This window comes from Chiloscyllium plagiosum, chromosome 7 (genome assembly GCF_004010195.1).
Source record: "Chiloscyllium plagiosum isolate BGI_BamShark_2017 chromosome 7, ASM401019v2, whole genome shotgun sequence".
In the NCBI taxonomy this organism is placed as follows: Eukaryota; Metazoa; Chordata; class Chondrichthyes; order Orectolobiformes; family Hemiscylliidae; genus Chiloscyllium; species Chiloscyllium plagiosum.
In genome coordinates, this window is record NC_057716.1 from 15,126,387 (window position 1) to 15,140,348 (window position 13,962).

Below are 13,962 nucleotides of genomic sequence, written 5' to 3' on the forward strand. Positions count from 1 at the left end.
TCAGGACCTGAATATTTGTTACTCTTTAATTCTATCAATTTCCTCATTGCTGAGGTTTTGCTTACTTTTATTTATTCACTTCCTATTTCTGACCTACCATTAATTTCTTCAGGACTTCCAGCAATCTATCCTCCTTTCCTGCTGAGACAAAATAATTACTCAACATGTCTGACAAATTTCCACATAATCATTGAATAATTTTCAGAGAATAACATTTTATTATTTTTGCATGGGATATTGATGTCACCCTTTAATTGTCCTTGAAAAAGCGGTGGTAAGACACTTTGTTGAACTGTTGCAGTCCATTTAGTTTTGATTTTTCTGTCATAATTTGATACAAATGAGTGGCTTTCTGGGCCATTTTGCAGGTCTATAAAGAGTCATGTACTTTGCTGTGGGTCTGGAGTGACATGCAAGTGAGGTAAGATAAAACGGTACATTTCCCTCCCTGAAGGATATTGGTAAACCAAATGTGTCATTATGACCATCAACAACTTTTCAAATCCAGATTTTATTCATAGAATTTAAATTCCATCAGCTAGCATTGTGGAATTAACCCATTCCCCGCAAAACATGAAGCCTAGCCTTTGAATTATTGATTCATCAGCATTAATGGAACTCCACTGCCTTCCACATGATTCCCAGAGCTGGTGAAGGCAGGATTCCACCACCCCACCCACCCCCCGACTGCTCAGCTAACAAATAGGGTAACCACCTCAATGTTAAATCCCAGTCCATAAACTGGCTTCACTTCTCAGTCTGCAAGGCTGTTTATGTATTTGACATTTCCAACATCGGAACAAGTGAAAGCAGAATGAAAGCTGTCTGTAAATAGGACAGAGCAAGTTACTGCAAGCTGGGTTCATAGCCAGAGACAAATTGTTTTGTTTATCTATGAATGTAAATGATGGATAGGTATGGCTTGCTATTATCAGCCTGTTGGAACACGATAGCTGTGATTGAAAACCCCACAAAAGCATAGATTCTGCTTAAACAACCTGGTACAGTATCTCATGTCATGAACACAGTTATGCAATCGCTGTGACGCACGAAAATAAGAGTTGCTGGTAATATTGGCTAAAAATATTTGGAATTGAGAAAATCAACTAAGAGGTCAGGGAATCCTTGCTGTTTGTTAAGCTATAGTACAATAGATCTTTTTATCATATCATCACATTTATCATTCCATAGGCAGCTCACGGCCGTTGGAGGTATATGGCCCACACATTGCCAAATTCCTCTCCCTTTGTTCAAGACGAAAGGTGCCACATTGAAAAAAACTCAAAAATAAATGAGGGTATTGCAAATTCAATGAAGGTAAGCTAAGATTCCGTATCAACCCCTGGTGCCAAGAATTCAATCAAGGTGAGGAATTCCAAATTTAAACATTCTTTCAAATCTAAACCTGGCAGACTTCTTTTAATATTGATGTCAGAAAGATTCAAATTATCAAAGTTATTCTTTACAAACCTATCTGTCCATATTATCACTTATCAAATTTTCCTCCCAACAGGCCACCATCCCTTGGACTAGATAAGAGGCTCTTATTCCTCATCTTGGAATCACTTTAACTAGGACAATAATTTCTGTCAGGAGTCTTTCCTTGGCCTGCTGCTGTTTACAATGCCATGCCAATGCCATGAAACCATCCCACACATCCCTCAACCTTACCCTCTATTCCATCCCATGCCACTATCCATCACCAGAAGGCATCGAGGTATGGGATTTTGCATCTGGATTGGGAAGGTGAGGTTTGGAGATGTTGGTTTAAGTGCTTGATATCTTTGGAATTACTCACAGGTTCATTTAGGTCCTTGGTGTATCCCAGAAGTAATTGAGGGAATACTTGATACCACTAATTAATGACTCAGAGGCTTGGTCACATGGATTCAGTCCAGCTAGTCATATTGAGCAATGAACAAGGACATGGTTAAAGCAAAATTAATAAATGCCAATAGTGATTGATTATATGATTCTGGTTCACAATAAGAGAAAATGGCTACAGAAAAACTAATGTCACTGATGTGATCTGAGATGACATTCATTAACAGAAACTGGGCCGTGTATTAGGTGAGCAATAAAGTCATCAATTTATTGATCAACTTTCAATTAAACAGTGTAGAATTGCTTACAAAAAAAACATAGATGTGATCAGAACAATTCAATAAGTGCCAAACGGGAAGAACTCTCCTTAGCAGTTATTTAACGAGTCTCAATGCATTATTTTTCCCTAAATGATGGGTGGTAGTAATTGGCTAACTCTCGGTCACACACTCACACTGCACTGGGCCAGTTGATAGTGGGACAGTGTGCACAGCTGATGTGGAGAAGCAAATCATCTGAAGTCTCACCTCCTGTGGGGATAGAATAGAGGGGTCCAATCCTAAATAAGCATCTGAAGAAGACAACCGAAGAGCAGCATATACAAATAACAGGGCATAGAACAACGATCACCACCCATTCCTTCCACATTTTTTCACTGAACCTTTGCTTCCAATGGCTGCTGTGTTGAGGCTACAGTGACTGGACTTTCCACAGCAAGGACCATTTTGTGAACTTTTTGGTAATGCCACATTAGCTCTCAAATGATACTCATTGAAAAAGAGGGTTCTTGTTCTTTTGTATGTTCTTTTCTGAGCTGCTTGCCTATAGAAACTCCTAATGACCACTTAGGCAGAAAACTATTGCCTTTTCACTTTTCATGCATTTCCAGACCTTCTATGTATTTTCTGTTCTGATACATTCCCTTTCTATAAATCTGGAGACTGAGACAATTTGCACAGCAGGCTTGACTGGCACGTAATACCAATTTCAGGAGGAATGCTTCCAATAAGACAAGGTACAACCAAAATCCTTGTTCAACTTCCACCCATGGTACAAGGGCCCTAATCTCACAATTCACTTCCACCAAGACATTGGTAAAAGAGCAGGGATTTTCAAATTTCCATACTGGGGAAATAAAGTTTGAAGTTTCCATTTCAACTGTCTTTCTCCCCACTCCTGTTCTTTTGTAGCTAAAGTCCTAGACTGAGGGAATCAGGCATTAAGTGTGGCAGGCAGGTTGCTCACTCTTTGCACTAGAATTCCTATTTTAGTAGTGAAGTTAAAAGTAACATCAGTTTGAAGACTGCCAGGGAACATTTACCTTGCTGCTCATCATATGAGCATTAACATGAAAGACAATACATAGATGAGGACATACACAAAGTACAGAAAACTTTTGTTGTCATAACATGTTTTTCCTTATATATGAACAATATATGATAACATCTTCTTTAATCGGAATGAGGTTGTCTTGTGTTCACACCAAGCATTTCAATCGATTCATCTTGGATTAGTGTCGAGATCTTGAATCGTCATATTCCTGGAATTAACAGAATGAAGAAATGTTCATTTTCAGATGGACTGAGTTCGGTCCAAGTTAAAGTTTTATTGTTGTTGATAGTCATTATTGAGAGATAATTCTCTGATCCAAAGTCTGAGCTTATACTCACATTTAGAGATTCCTCCATCCATGATTCCCTTGATGACATTTTCAGCTGCATTGAAATATTAAGATATTTAGCACAGGGAATCACTTTTCTCAAACTTTAAAATGATTTCCAAACAAAAGATACAAATAACTTAACGTAGAATGAGAGTAAATTTCCTCTGTTACAGATATGTGATTGTAACTCAGTGTCTAGGTGAATGGTTGTATAGAACACAACAGTTGTATTTCTACTACACTAATGTAATGAAAGTCCCAAAGTTCATTCACGGTACAACAAAGTATGACACCAAGATACCTTAGGAAATAGTAAGGTAAGTGACCAGAAGTTGGGTTAAAGAGGTACATTTTAAGGATTAAAGGATAAAAATTAGGTCAACAAATCGAGAGGGTTAGGGAAGGAATTCAAAAGCTTAAGGCCAAGGCAACTGAAAGGACAGCTGCAAATGCTCAAGTGATTAAAACTGGGAATGCACAACAGATATCTTGGAGGTTTGTAGCGCTTGAGGTGATTACAACATGATTAGAACGCTAGCATATAGTGTATTTGCCAGATCAATGAACTGGAATGATATGGCCTGCGATGGCTTAGTGTTTCAAAAGGCCAGTTCTCTGCAAGCATGTTTTTTAACTGTCACAAGTCCTAGAGATGACAGTGGGAACACCGTATTTGTAATAGTCATCTATTCAGAATGATGTAGCAAGTCATTTCTATCGGGGAATCTTCCAGTTTAGCTTTGCTCCCCTGAAACATTGACTTTGAATTTGTGGTGGTGGAACATTGTGCAAATTCTTAATGATGATGGCGTCAACCCCTCCCTCCCTTCCTCTATAAACTCTACCATCTTCACAACTCTCTGAGATATCTGTTCTCCAATTTTGACTTCTTACATTTTCCTTATTTTGGTCACTACTTAGTTTCAGCAGTTCCTTCATCTGTGAAGGTCATATGTTCTGGAACTCCTTTTCTAAAAATGCTCCTTCTATCTTCCCTGCTTCGATATAGGCTGTTGTTATATGGGTTCATTTGCTTTAGCCTCCTACTATGGTTGCTTTTGCTTTAGCGTTGAGCAACAAACATATTGGGACCAACTTGTATTTCGAGTGGACAGATAAAAGGTGGTGCAGACTAAACTGTAATCCTTGCTGTGAGGCCCATGTCATTTTGAGAGTTGTGCCATATCTGTAGAGAATAGACAACTTTGGATACTGAGCCAGCACCTAGGCAGCACCAGCTAAGGGCTTGAGAGTTATGGGGGTGGGTGGGGAGGAATGAGGGTGAAATAGATGATCCTCTATGCAGCTGAGCTGTAAGATCAGACTGAAAGGGAAGAAGAGGAAATTCAGGGGAGGAGGTTTTGCCTTATGAATAGTTGGTACGCAGCATTTTTTGGCCAGGAAGATAATTTATGTTCATCCTAGTCTGGCAGAAATCATCATATGGTGATTTTATCATGTTGCCAGTATGTCTGCAGCAAATCTTTAAGATCCTCTGATTGATTAATCTGAGCCTATTACCAATACATGCAGAATGTGAAAGAACGATATAATCTGTTGGTATTTCTAAATTGCAGTGGCAAATGAAAAAAGGGACGGAGGTGTCTGAAATGCATGTTATATTTCGGCTCATGACTGGGACACTGAGGCTTCCCCATGAATATCAGCTGTTAGGGGCAGGCAGTCTGCTCACCACTACAGGTTTCTGAGCGTAATTTCTCCCCAATTCAATCCATTGCTCACACTGTAAACTAACACGTAGCAATTGTGAGTTCCATTTAACAATTGCACAGGAACTGGAAAATAGACCACACAGCAAATGCACCAAATCACGCCAACATTTAAATTTAAAAAAACACTTTGCACTCATCATGAAATTATCATCTGCTTAAACAAAGGGAAAGAGTTAGGAATAGTAAACAGGGATATCAATAGTATCAGCTGTGCTTGGTTAACTGCATAGAATTCTTTGAAAATCTAACATGTGTGTTAGATGGGGGAATTGGACTATGGAGTATGTACAGATTTTGGGAAAGTCTTTGATAAAGCTTCACAGAACACAATATCAGAAAATATTATGGAATGGAGGGGTGGGAGGATTACATTTTGGATCTGGGCACCACTTTTATTTGTTCTGCAATGTAATGCCCTTCATTTTTGTTGTACTTATGGTGGTGGGAGAACAACAGACCAAGATCACGTGATTAAATAAAAAAACTTCTGAAGATTGACAGCTTACCTCTTCACTGCTGTTAGTTAATTCCGATGATCCTCCATTATGACTGACTCTTGCTGATGGTTTTCTGTGGCCTTTTCTGCCTTTCGTGGGTTTGCTGTGAGGTTTCCCTCCTTGAGAAATGTCACTATGCTCTCTGTTACCTCTGTATATATCACTTTCACTCCTCAGCCTCTCCGGTGAGTCTCTGTTACCCCTGGCCCTTTTGAACCCATGACATTCAACATCAACATCGAGTACCTCATCAGCTAAGTATTTAACACGACTCCTGCATGTAGCTGTCTCCTGCAGAAACAAAAGCCACATTAGGGGTGAGCACTGCTGTGTGTGGTTTCCAATTCCTGAAACTTCATATCTGCTGCTGCACCGATACGACCTTGAGAAACAGATTCTGAGCCAATGGTCCTTTATTTGGACCGGTACTTTGCAAAATGACAGTGACTTTCTCTTGGATTTCTGAGACATTGTTGTGAAATCAAATTGCAGGTGTCAGGAGCAAACCTCGGTGGAGAAAGCCAATGGGAAGGTACAAAAAATGATGTTTGAGATTTCCCTCTTCTTAAGTGCCCTGAGTTTTACTCCAGTTCATACCTTTTCCAGTTAGCATAATTTTCAGGCTGTGTCAGGGAATTGCTATCTAGCACTTTGTGAAGCTTCACGATTAGGATTGACAGAATGGGTCTTCTCTTCTCCCGTTGCTCTCAGCATGTTTGGGTTAGATTCATTAGTCACAGTGTTAAGCCTGTCCACTGGCTGGAGAACTTGAGTTGGTCAGATGTGCCACAGTGGGGTGCTAAGTTTGGAGGGCAGTGGGGAGTCCTCCTATGGAGTTGGTACTTGCCACCATAGATCACAGGGTGCCTGAGCTGAAGATAGTCTCTGACTCTAGCTGGAGGGCAGGTCTACCAGGGTGGCCTGCCCACAACATTTTGCCATACCTGCAAGGGGATGCCTCTCATGAGGTTTCAGTTGACTATTCCGAATCTTCCTGGGGAAAGTTGGGAAGTTGACAGGCTTTCCACTGCGCACATTTGTACATGATTAAATGATGCCACCCATCCCTCAGCCTCAAATCATAGAACCCCAATGGTACAGAGAGAATTTGAAACTGACCATCCAGACAGCATCCCACCTTCTCCCCTTATCCCAACATTTTCCATAGACAACCCATCAACCAGCACACCTCTGGACACTGTGGGGCAATTTAACATGGCCAATTCACCTAACCTGCACGTCTTTGGGCCGGAGCACTCAGAGGAAACTCGGACAGAACAAGGGAAAAATATGCAAACTCCACGCAGTCACCCAATGGTGGAATTGAAGCTGGCTTCCTGGTGCTGTGAGGCAGCAGTGCTGACCACTTTATCATCATACTGCCCCACCACACCCCATCCCACCCCACAATCCCCTCCCCACCCCCATGCTTCCATAGCATTTAATTCCACTCTCTGTTTTCATGCTGACCTGAGACTCCCTGTTAGCACAAAGATGTATCCCCTGACCCTGGGCAAATATCTGGCCTCCAAGCTACTGATATCATCCTGCTGTGCATTGACCAGACTGTCTTTTGGGAGGGGAGAGATCAGGATTACCAAACCTGCAACACCAGACTTTGGAGATTTGTTGCGCAGTGTGATTCTGCTGCTGCTTTGCTGTTCCTCAAAGTTTGTCTCTAACACGCCAGGGCCTCAATTGACAATTTGCCCTTAAAAATATTTCCCTTGCTTCCAGTGATCATTAGCAAATGATGGACATCAGTAGATGAATAACTTGGAGAGGAGATACTGGGAAAGGAGGACAGGGAGGTTCCCTGCCTTGTGTTGTTCCTCCACTCATTTCAGTTCCACTCAGAAATTGTTGGAATAAAAATTGAAAATTGGTGCCTTCCAGTGTACACATAGAGGTGTGAGGGTGAGGGTGCTCTGACATTCCATACATAACATTTGACTCCTCAACATGAACTGTCATTCTCTCCTGGTCTTGCAGAGCTCTGTTGGCTTCTCTGCTGTCTTCTGGCTATTGGTTCATTGGTGTCAGCAATTATCAAGAGTCCCAGAGTGGGTCTAAGCCCCAACAACATCACTGACATAAATGAGAGCCAGGAAAGAGTTAACTGGATCAGTCCTCCAGTGCTCTTCAGTGATGCGTTCTATTTTTACAGTGCCAGAAAAAGGAGTAAAAATATTGACATTAGAACAAAATTGGAGATTTTCCCATGAAAACTACATCAGTGAGCACAAAACATAGATTCATGGCACCCATGATGCTACCTAATGTGGCCTCTTGGTGTTGAAACTGCAATAATTGCATGGATGTTTAACCTTGTCGTGAAATAGAATAATGAGCCATAATTTCCAGTAATGTGCAGACAAAGCCCAAATATGAGAACTAGAATAGATTCAAATTCATAAGAATTGTCCCACATGCTTAACAACTCAAAGAATTCACAAAGTACAACTCCTGTTAACTCTGAGCATTGAAATACACCATCAACAGTAAATGGCGTTATTTCTGAAAGGAACATTCTTCTGCCTCGCCAGCACACCCAATGAGGATAAGTTTGTTTGCAGTTGCCTCCCCTCATTCACTGTAACCCACACACTTTAGAGAAATAGAAGTCCTCTGTAGGAGGCAACAGATAACCATTTCAAACTTTGAATACATCTTGGTCACAGTGCTCAGAACAGCCAACGCAACTTCACACGGAGCTGAACACTATATAACAGCCCTGACTTTGGTGTGACAAGGCTCTACTGAATGAGACCATTTATTCACTCTATAATGAAGAAAATATGCTGCTGATCTTGGAAAGTGAACCCATATGACCCCCTGGTTTAAAAAATAAACGTCTGGTAAATGAGGCTTGCACTCACAAACAAAGTGTTTGTCATCGTTTGGTGTATATTTCACAGCAATCCACTCACGTTAACAGGGGCAGTGAAGAAATGAAGGCAGAAATGTTTGTCTGTCATGAGCTCAGTACTTACAGCAATCTTTGTGGGCCGGAAACTGCAGCTAGAATCATCAAACTCCAGCCCAGAATTTTTGGAGCAGACGGTTTCTTTCACGGAAAATGCTAAGTCCACATTGTAGGAGAACTTTCCTGTGGGAGAAAGCTAGATGAAGGAATAGATGTTAGTTACATGCCCTCAAGAAATGTAATTGATTATGCTCTGAGATTGATCAGTTAATGGTATAAATATATACTTATACAGATAAATACTGATAATGTCAATAAAGGGAACAAGTGGATCTGGCATAATTAAATTTCTGGAAGACTTTGGAAAAAGTCACACACATGAGATTAATAAACAAAATCAAAATGCATGGAATGGGGCAATATAACAGCACGGACTGAGGATTGGTTAACAGGCAGACAGCAAGGATAAATGGATTATCCTCAGGTTGGCAGGCTGTGACAAATAAGATGCCACAAGGATCAGTGCTCAGATCCTATCAACTTTTCATCAATTTGTATCAATGATTTAGATGTGGGAACCAATTGTACTATTTCCAAGTTTGCAGATTATTACAGGGTATGGGAATGTGAGATTTATGGAGGATTCAAAGAGGCTTCAAGCAGACTGAGTTGGAATATATAGCAGATGGAATGTAATGTGGATGAGTGTGAGGCTATCCACTTTTATAGGTGGGAGGGAGACTCAGCGTATTTCTTAAATGGTGAGAAATTGGGCAATGTTGATGTGCTAAGGTGACTTGTTCGTAAGTCACTGAAAGCTGACATGCATGTGCAGCAAGCAGTTGAGAGAGCATGCAGTGTGTTAGCCTTTATTGCAATTGCTTCAGTTGTACAGAAGACTGGTAAGACTGAACCAGCAGTATTGTGTACAATTCTGGGCCCCTTAACCAAGGAAGTACACTCTCACCATGATTTTACTGCTCCTCGGATGCGCCTGAACTGCTGTGCTGTGCTTTTCCAGCACCACTCTAATCTAGACTCTTACCATTGAGGCAGTGCAGTGGATGATCTGCAGACTGATGCCTGGTATGGTGGATTCTCCTTTGAGGATAGATTGAAGAGACAGGGCCTGAATTCTCTAGAATTTAGAATAATTTTTGGGTAACAAGGGCTCCAAGGATCGTGCAAAAGTATGTGTGTGAAGTAGATGATCAGCCATGATTCAGACTGGGGAAGCAGACTCAAGGGGCTGAACGGCCTACTCCAGCTCCTAGCCTCCTATGTCATTCCTGCAACACAGGAGGTTTCCTGCTCCCTGAATACCCGGCTCTCCATCAGATGAATGGTTACGTCAGGGCCTTGTTGATGGATTTCCTTCAGGTGATTCATGGTGAGTGTTGGTGCCCTCAAAAAACTATCATGGCAGGCAACAACAGAGGATCCTCACCCAGCTCATCTCTCTGGCCAGGAGTCATTTGGACAGATTCCCAGCTCTACTGCCCTTGGGTCACTGAAGTACAATATGACTGACACATAGTGTACATTATTAAAAATCTGTTAAAGCTATACATACTGAGAACTGAACTGTGACAAATTAGCTGATCATGAGGAAGAATTTTTGCATCCAGAGAGTGGTGAATTTCCAGAATTCTCTGCCCAAGAGGATTGTGGCACCTCAGCTGTTCAATATGCTCGAGGCCTAGACCAATAAATTTCAACAAAGTAAAAATATCAAAGACTATGTGGGTAGTGCATGAAAATAGTGTTGAAGTTGATCAGCCATGATCTAGAATTGTGCAGCAGGCTTGACAGACTGAATAGCCCACTTCTGCTTCAGTTTATTATGTCCTTATGAATGTTGGGAGGTGGTGTACAATGCAGAACAGTATCCTTCTGCTTGAATTCTCATTGGGGTCTTAATAATATTACAATATGTGCATGTCATGTTTGCCATGCTGAGTCTTCATTCATGCCTTTGTTATCTCTAGGCTTGGCTATTTCTAATGCTGTGTCCTAGCAGCCGCACACTATAAACTTTGCGTTCATCTCAAATTCTACCACCTCTGGTGCATTCACCCATCATTCTGTGCTTACTGACCTACATTAGTGAAGTAAGTTTTTAATTGTCATCCTTGTTTACAAATCCCTCCAGGTCCCTATCTCTGCAATCTCTTCCAACCCTGTAACCCTCCGTGATATCTAATTCTGTTTTCATCAACTCCCACAATTATAAATCTTCAACATTTGCAGCAGCCCCTTAAGCTTCCTGAGTCCTAAATTCTGGAATTCTCTTAATCCTCTCTACCTCTTTATCTCTCTTCCCTTTCTTAGGACGATTTGGAAAGGGGGACATACAGTGAGATCTGGGTGTCCTTGTGAACTTGTTGCTGAAAGAAGCATGTGGGTGCAGCAGGCGATGGAGAAGGCAAAGTTGACTTTCATACACAGAGGATTTAAGTACAGAGGCAAGGATGATTTGCTGCAATTGCGCAGGGCCTTGTGAGACTACATCTGGAACGTTGTATGCAGTTTTGATCTCTTTATCTGAAGGAGGATGTCCTGGCTATAGAAGAAGTGCAACAAAAATTTACCAGACTGATTCTTGGGATGGAATGTATGAAGAGAGACTGGGATTGGTTAGGCCTATATGAACTATACTTCAGAAGCATGAGAGGGAATCTCATAAAAACCTGTGCAATTCTGACAGGACGAGACAGACAAACACAGAAAGGATGCACATGATGACCAGGGTGTCCAGAACCAGGGGTCACAGTCTAAGGATATTAATAGGTCATTTGGGACTGCAAGGATGAGAAATATCTTCATTGGTGAATGGTGAGCCTTTCTCTGTCAAGTGGTTGAGGCCAAATTATTGAATGCATTAAGAAGAAAATCGATGCAGTCCTTAGTGATAAAGAGCTCAATATGTTTGGAGAGCAAAAGGGAACAGGGTACTGATTTGGGTGGTCAACTATAATTATATTGAATGGTGAAGCAGGCTCGAAGGGTTAAATGGCCAATTCCTGCCCCTATACGCCATTGTTTTTATGTTTAAGGTGCTGTCTTAAAATATGCCATTGTGACCAAAGATTTAATTATCTGTCCTAAATATCTCAACATATCTAAATATCATATCATAATCTTAGGGCTGAACAGGCTCTTTGTGGTACCTCAGCTGCTTGCTGCATCACATTGCTGGTTAGGAGGAGTGACCAATGGACTCCTCTGGTTGGGGTACCCATTCCATCTTCAAACTGAATACTCTGCCCCCACCTCACCTGCATTAGACCTTCCAAAGGTCACCTCAGTCAGAAAACAGTTTGCTCCATGGTCACGAAGAGATTAATAGGGATGCAGTGAATAGTGATAATGCAGATTGTAATTAAGAGGTTGCAATTGGTGAGGGGTGTGTGTGTTCGGCAGTTGTAGTTGGTTGGTTGTATGAGTGGACGGTGACGGAGTGGGGACTGGGTATAATGGGGGTGTAGGTTGAGTGTGATGGAAGAGGGTTGGATGTGATAGGGCAGGGATTGGGTGTAATGGAATGGACATTGTTGTCTTTGAGTTGGGATATATGTGTGTGTGCTCTTCTCAGGAGGCGGTGGCCTGCTGAGGACAGTGTGCCACAATATTCCAATGGAGACTCTGAAATGCCCAGGGAAAGATGACTTGAATAGCAGCGGGGTGTTATAATCTGCCCAGGGAGTCCATTCGTTCGAGAAACTTTGCATTAATGAACCTCCTACCTGAGGAGCTTCCCTCAGCTTCGAGCACGAGCCTCAGGAAGTAGAGTAACAGTGTGGGATCCGGGTGTGATCAACTAGATTTCAGGGATCCATCAATCAGAGGGATTTAAAACTCCAACCTCTAATCCCTATTTATTTGCAGAATGTTAAAAAGTAAAAGCTAGAAACCAGTGATGATCTCTCAAACATACAGCTTGCGAGCAATTTCAGTCTCACTCGCAAGGGTTAATCTCATTTCCCGACTTCGATTTCAAAATTGAATTTTGAATTACGATATAAACCCCCGAACTGCGATCGCCATCAGTCTAAGTGTCATGTAACAGTCTGCATTTGTTTAATAATCCGGATGGAACTGCACTCAGTAATATTCCTGTCGAGTTTACAGAGTGGAACAGACTGAGACCAGCACACACTTACATCTGTCACTGTGCTGCTGATGCTACGGCAAAGATGACTGATTTCACTTATTTCATTCAGCTTCATAACAGCTGCCCGCAGAGCGTCCTCAGGGTTTGGTACTCCTGTGAAGGAGAAAAGAAAATTGTGTAAAATATCCTGTTGCTGCTCAGTTTTCGACTAAGCAAGTCATTAATAGCTGAAGTGCCACGTTTTGAACTCTTCAGCGAATTATTTTCCAACCTCGGTGATATCTGAGGGAGTGAACCTCATTGGCAATAACTCGTTGCTTGATGAGGAGCCACTCTCTCTCTGGGACCTACCTGAGCAGTGGAGAATCTGCACTGCAGCAATGGTGAGGAGGAAGGCTTTCATTCTGCCTCTTGTGTGATCAGCTGGCTGCTTTCTCAGAGTAAAGGAGCTGCTTCTCTCTCTTGCTCTGCCCTTTCCCTGCTGCGTTCAGTCTTTATATCCTGTGCCTCCACCACAATCAAACACTGACTCATATTTACTCAGTTTGGTCCTGGGCAGGGGAAGCTGCTGACAAGTGGCTGTAATATGATTAAGGTTTCTTCCATTATAGCCAGATGTGCAGTTCTAAGAATGGAACATTCAGTTGCTAAACTTTCAGTCCAGAGAATTGCCTCGCCAAACGTGGGAGTAACAGGAGTATGAACTTCAATCACGTTTCGTTCTAATTCAGGCTTTAAATGATTTTAGTTTCTTCGTTCAAGTTGCCTTTTCAGTTGGAAAAAAAAAGGGGACTCTTTGCATTTGATTTTCGCTTCCCAGTCACAATATCTCCTGGAGTTAAATACTTTCCTCCAACTCTACTGCTCTCGCCTGCCACATGATCTCATTTAGTGAGTGATGTGAATAGTGGAAAGGTTTTGGGCAGGAGCTCAGACCTTTTAAATAATCCAGCTGGTTTTGGAAGAAACGCATTATTTCTGTTATGAATCATCCCAAGATCCTTTTACGTTGTGTCTCCATTTCCCAATTTCCACTCTTGGCTTGTGAGGATAATAGGAATGCCTATGACTTCGTGTTGTCTAGATTTTAGGTGAAATGGCTGTTATTCCACTAAAAAACAGGGCTGTGATGCAGAGCAACTCCATCTGCTGACCAGTCTCTCGCCAGATACAAGGCTATCTTCAAGAGGGCAGCATGGTTAAAT

At 41.7% G+C, this 13,962-nt stretch overlaps 1 protein-coding gene and 1 long non-coding RNA gene across 2 annotated transcripts; one reads left to right on the forward strand and one right to left on the reverse strand.

Moving 5' to 3' along the window:
• The first annotated feature begins 208 nt into the window (after positions 1–208).
• LOC122551348 lies at positions 209–2,423 on the forward strand. The gene is made up of 2 exons (XR_006312078.1): positions 209–1,365; positions 1,514–2,423. It is a non-coding gene; the product is annotated as an uncharacterized LOC122551348 (long non-coding RNA).
• Positions 2,067–13,665, reverse strand: spp2 (secreted phosphoprotein 2). Its single transcript, XM_043693092.1, has 6 exons — positions 13,109–13,665; positions 12,807–12,910; positions 8,711–8,839; positions 5,727–6,008; positions 3,495–3,539; positions 2,067–3,364 (listed from the first exon to the last, which is right to left on the reverse strand). The coding sequence occupies exons 1-6, from the start codon at positions 13,158–13,160 to the stop codon at positions 3,335–3,337; spliced, it is 642 nt and encodes a 213-aa protein (XP_043549027.1). The 5' UTR covers positions 13,161–13,665; the 3' UTR covers positions 2,067–3,334.
• Between the last annotated feature and the right edge of the window lie 297 nt (positions 13,666–13,962).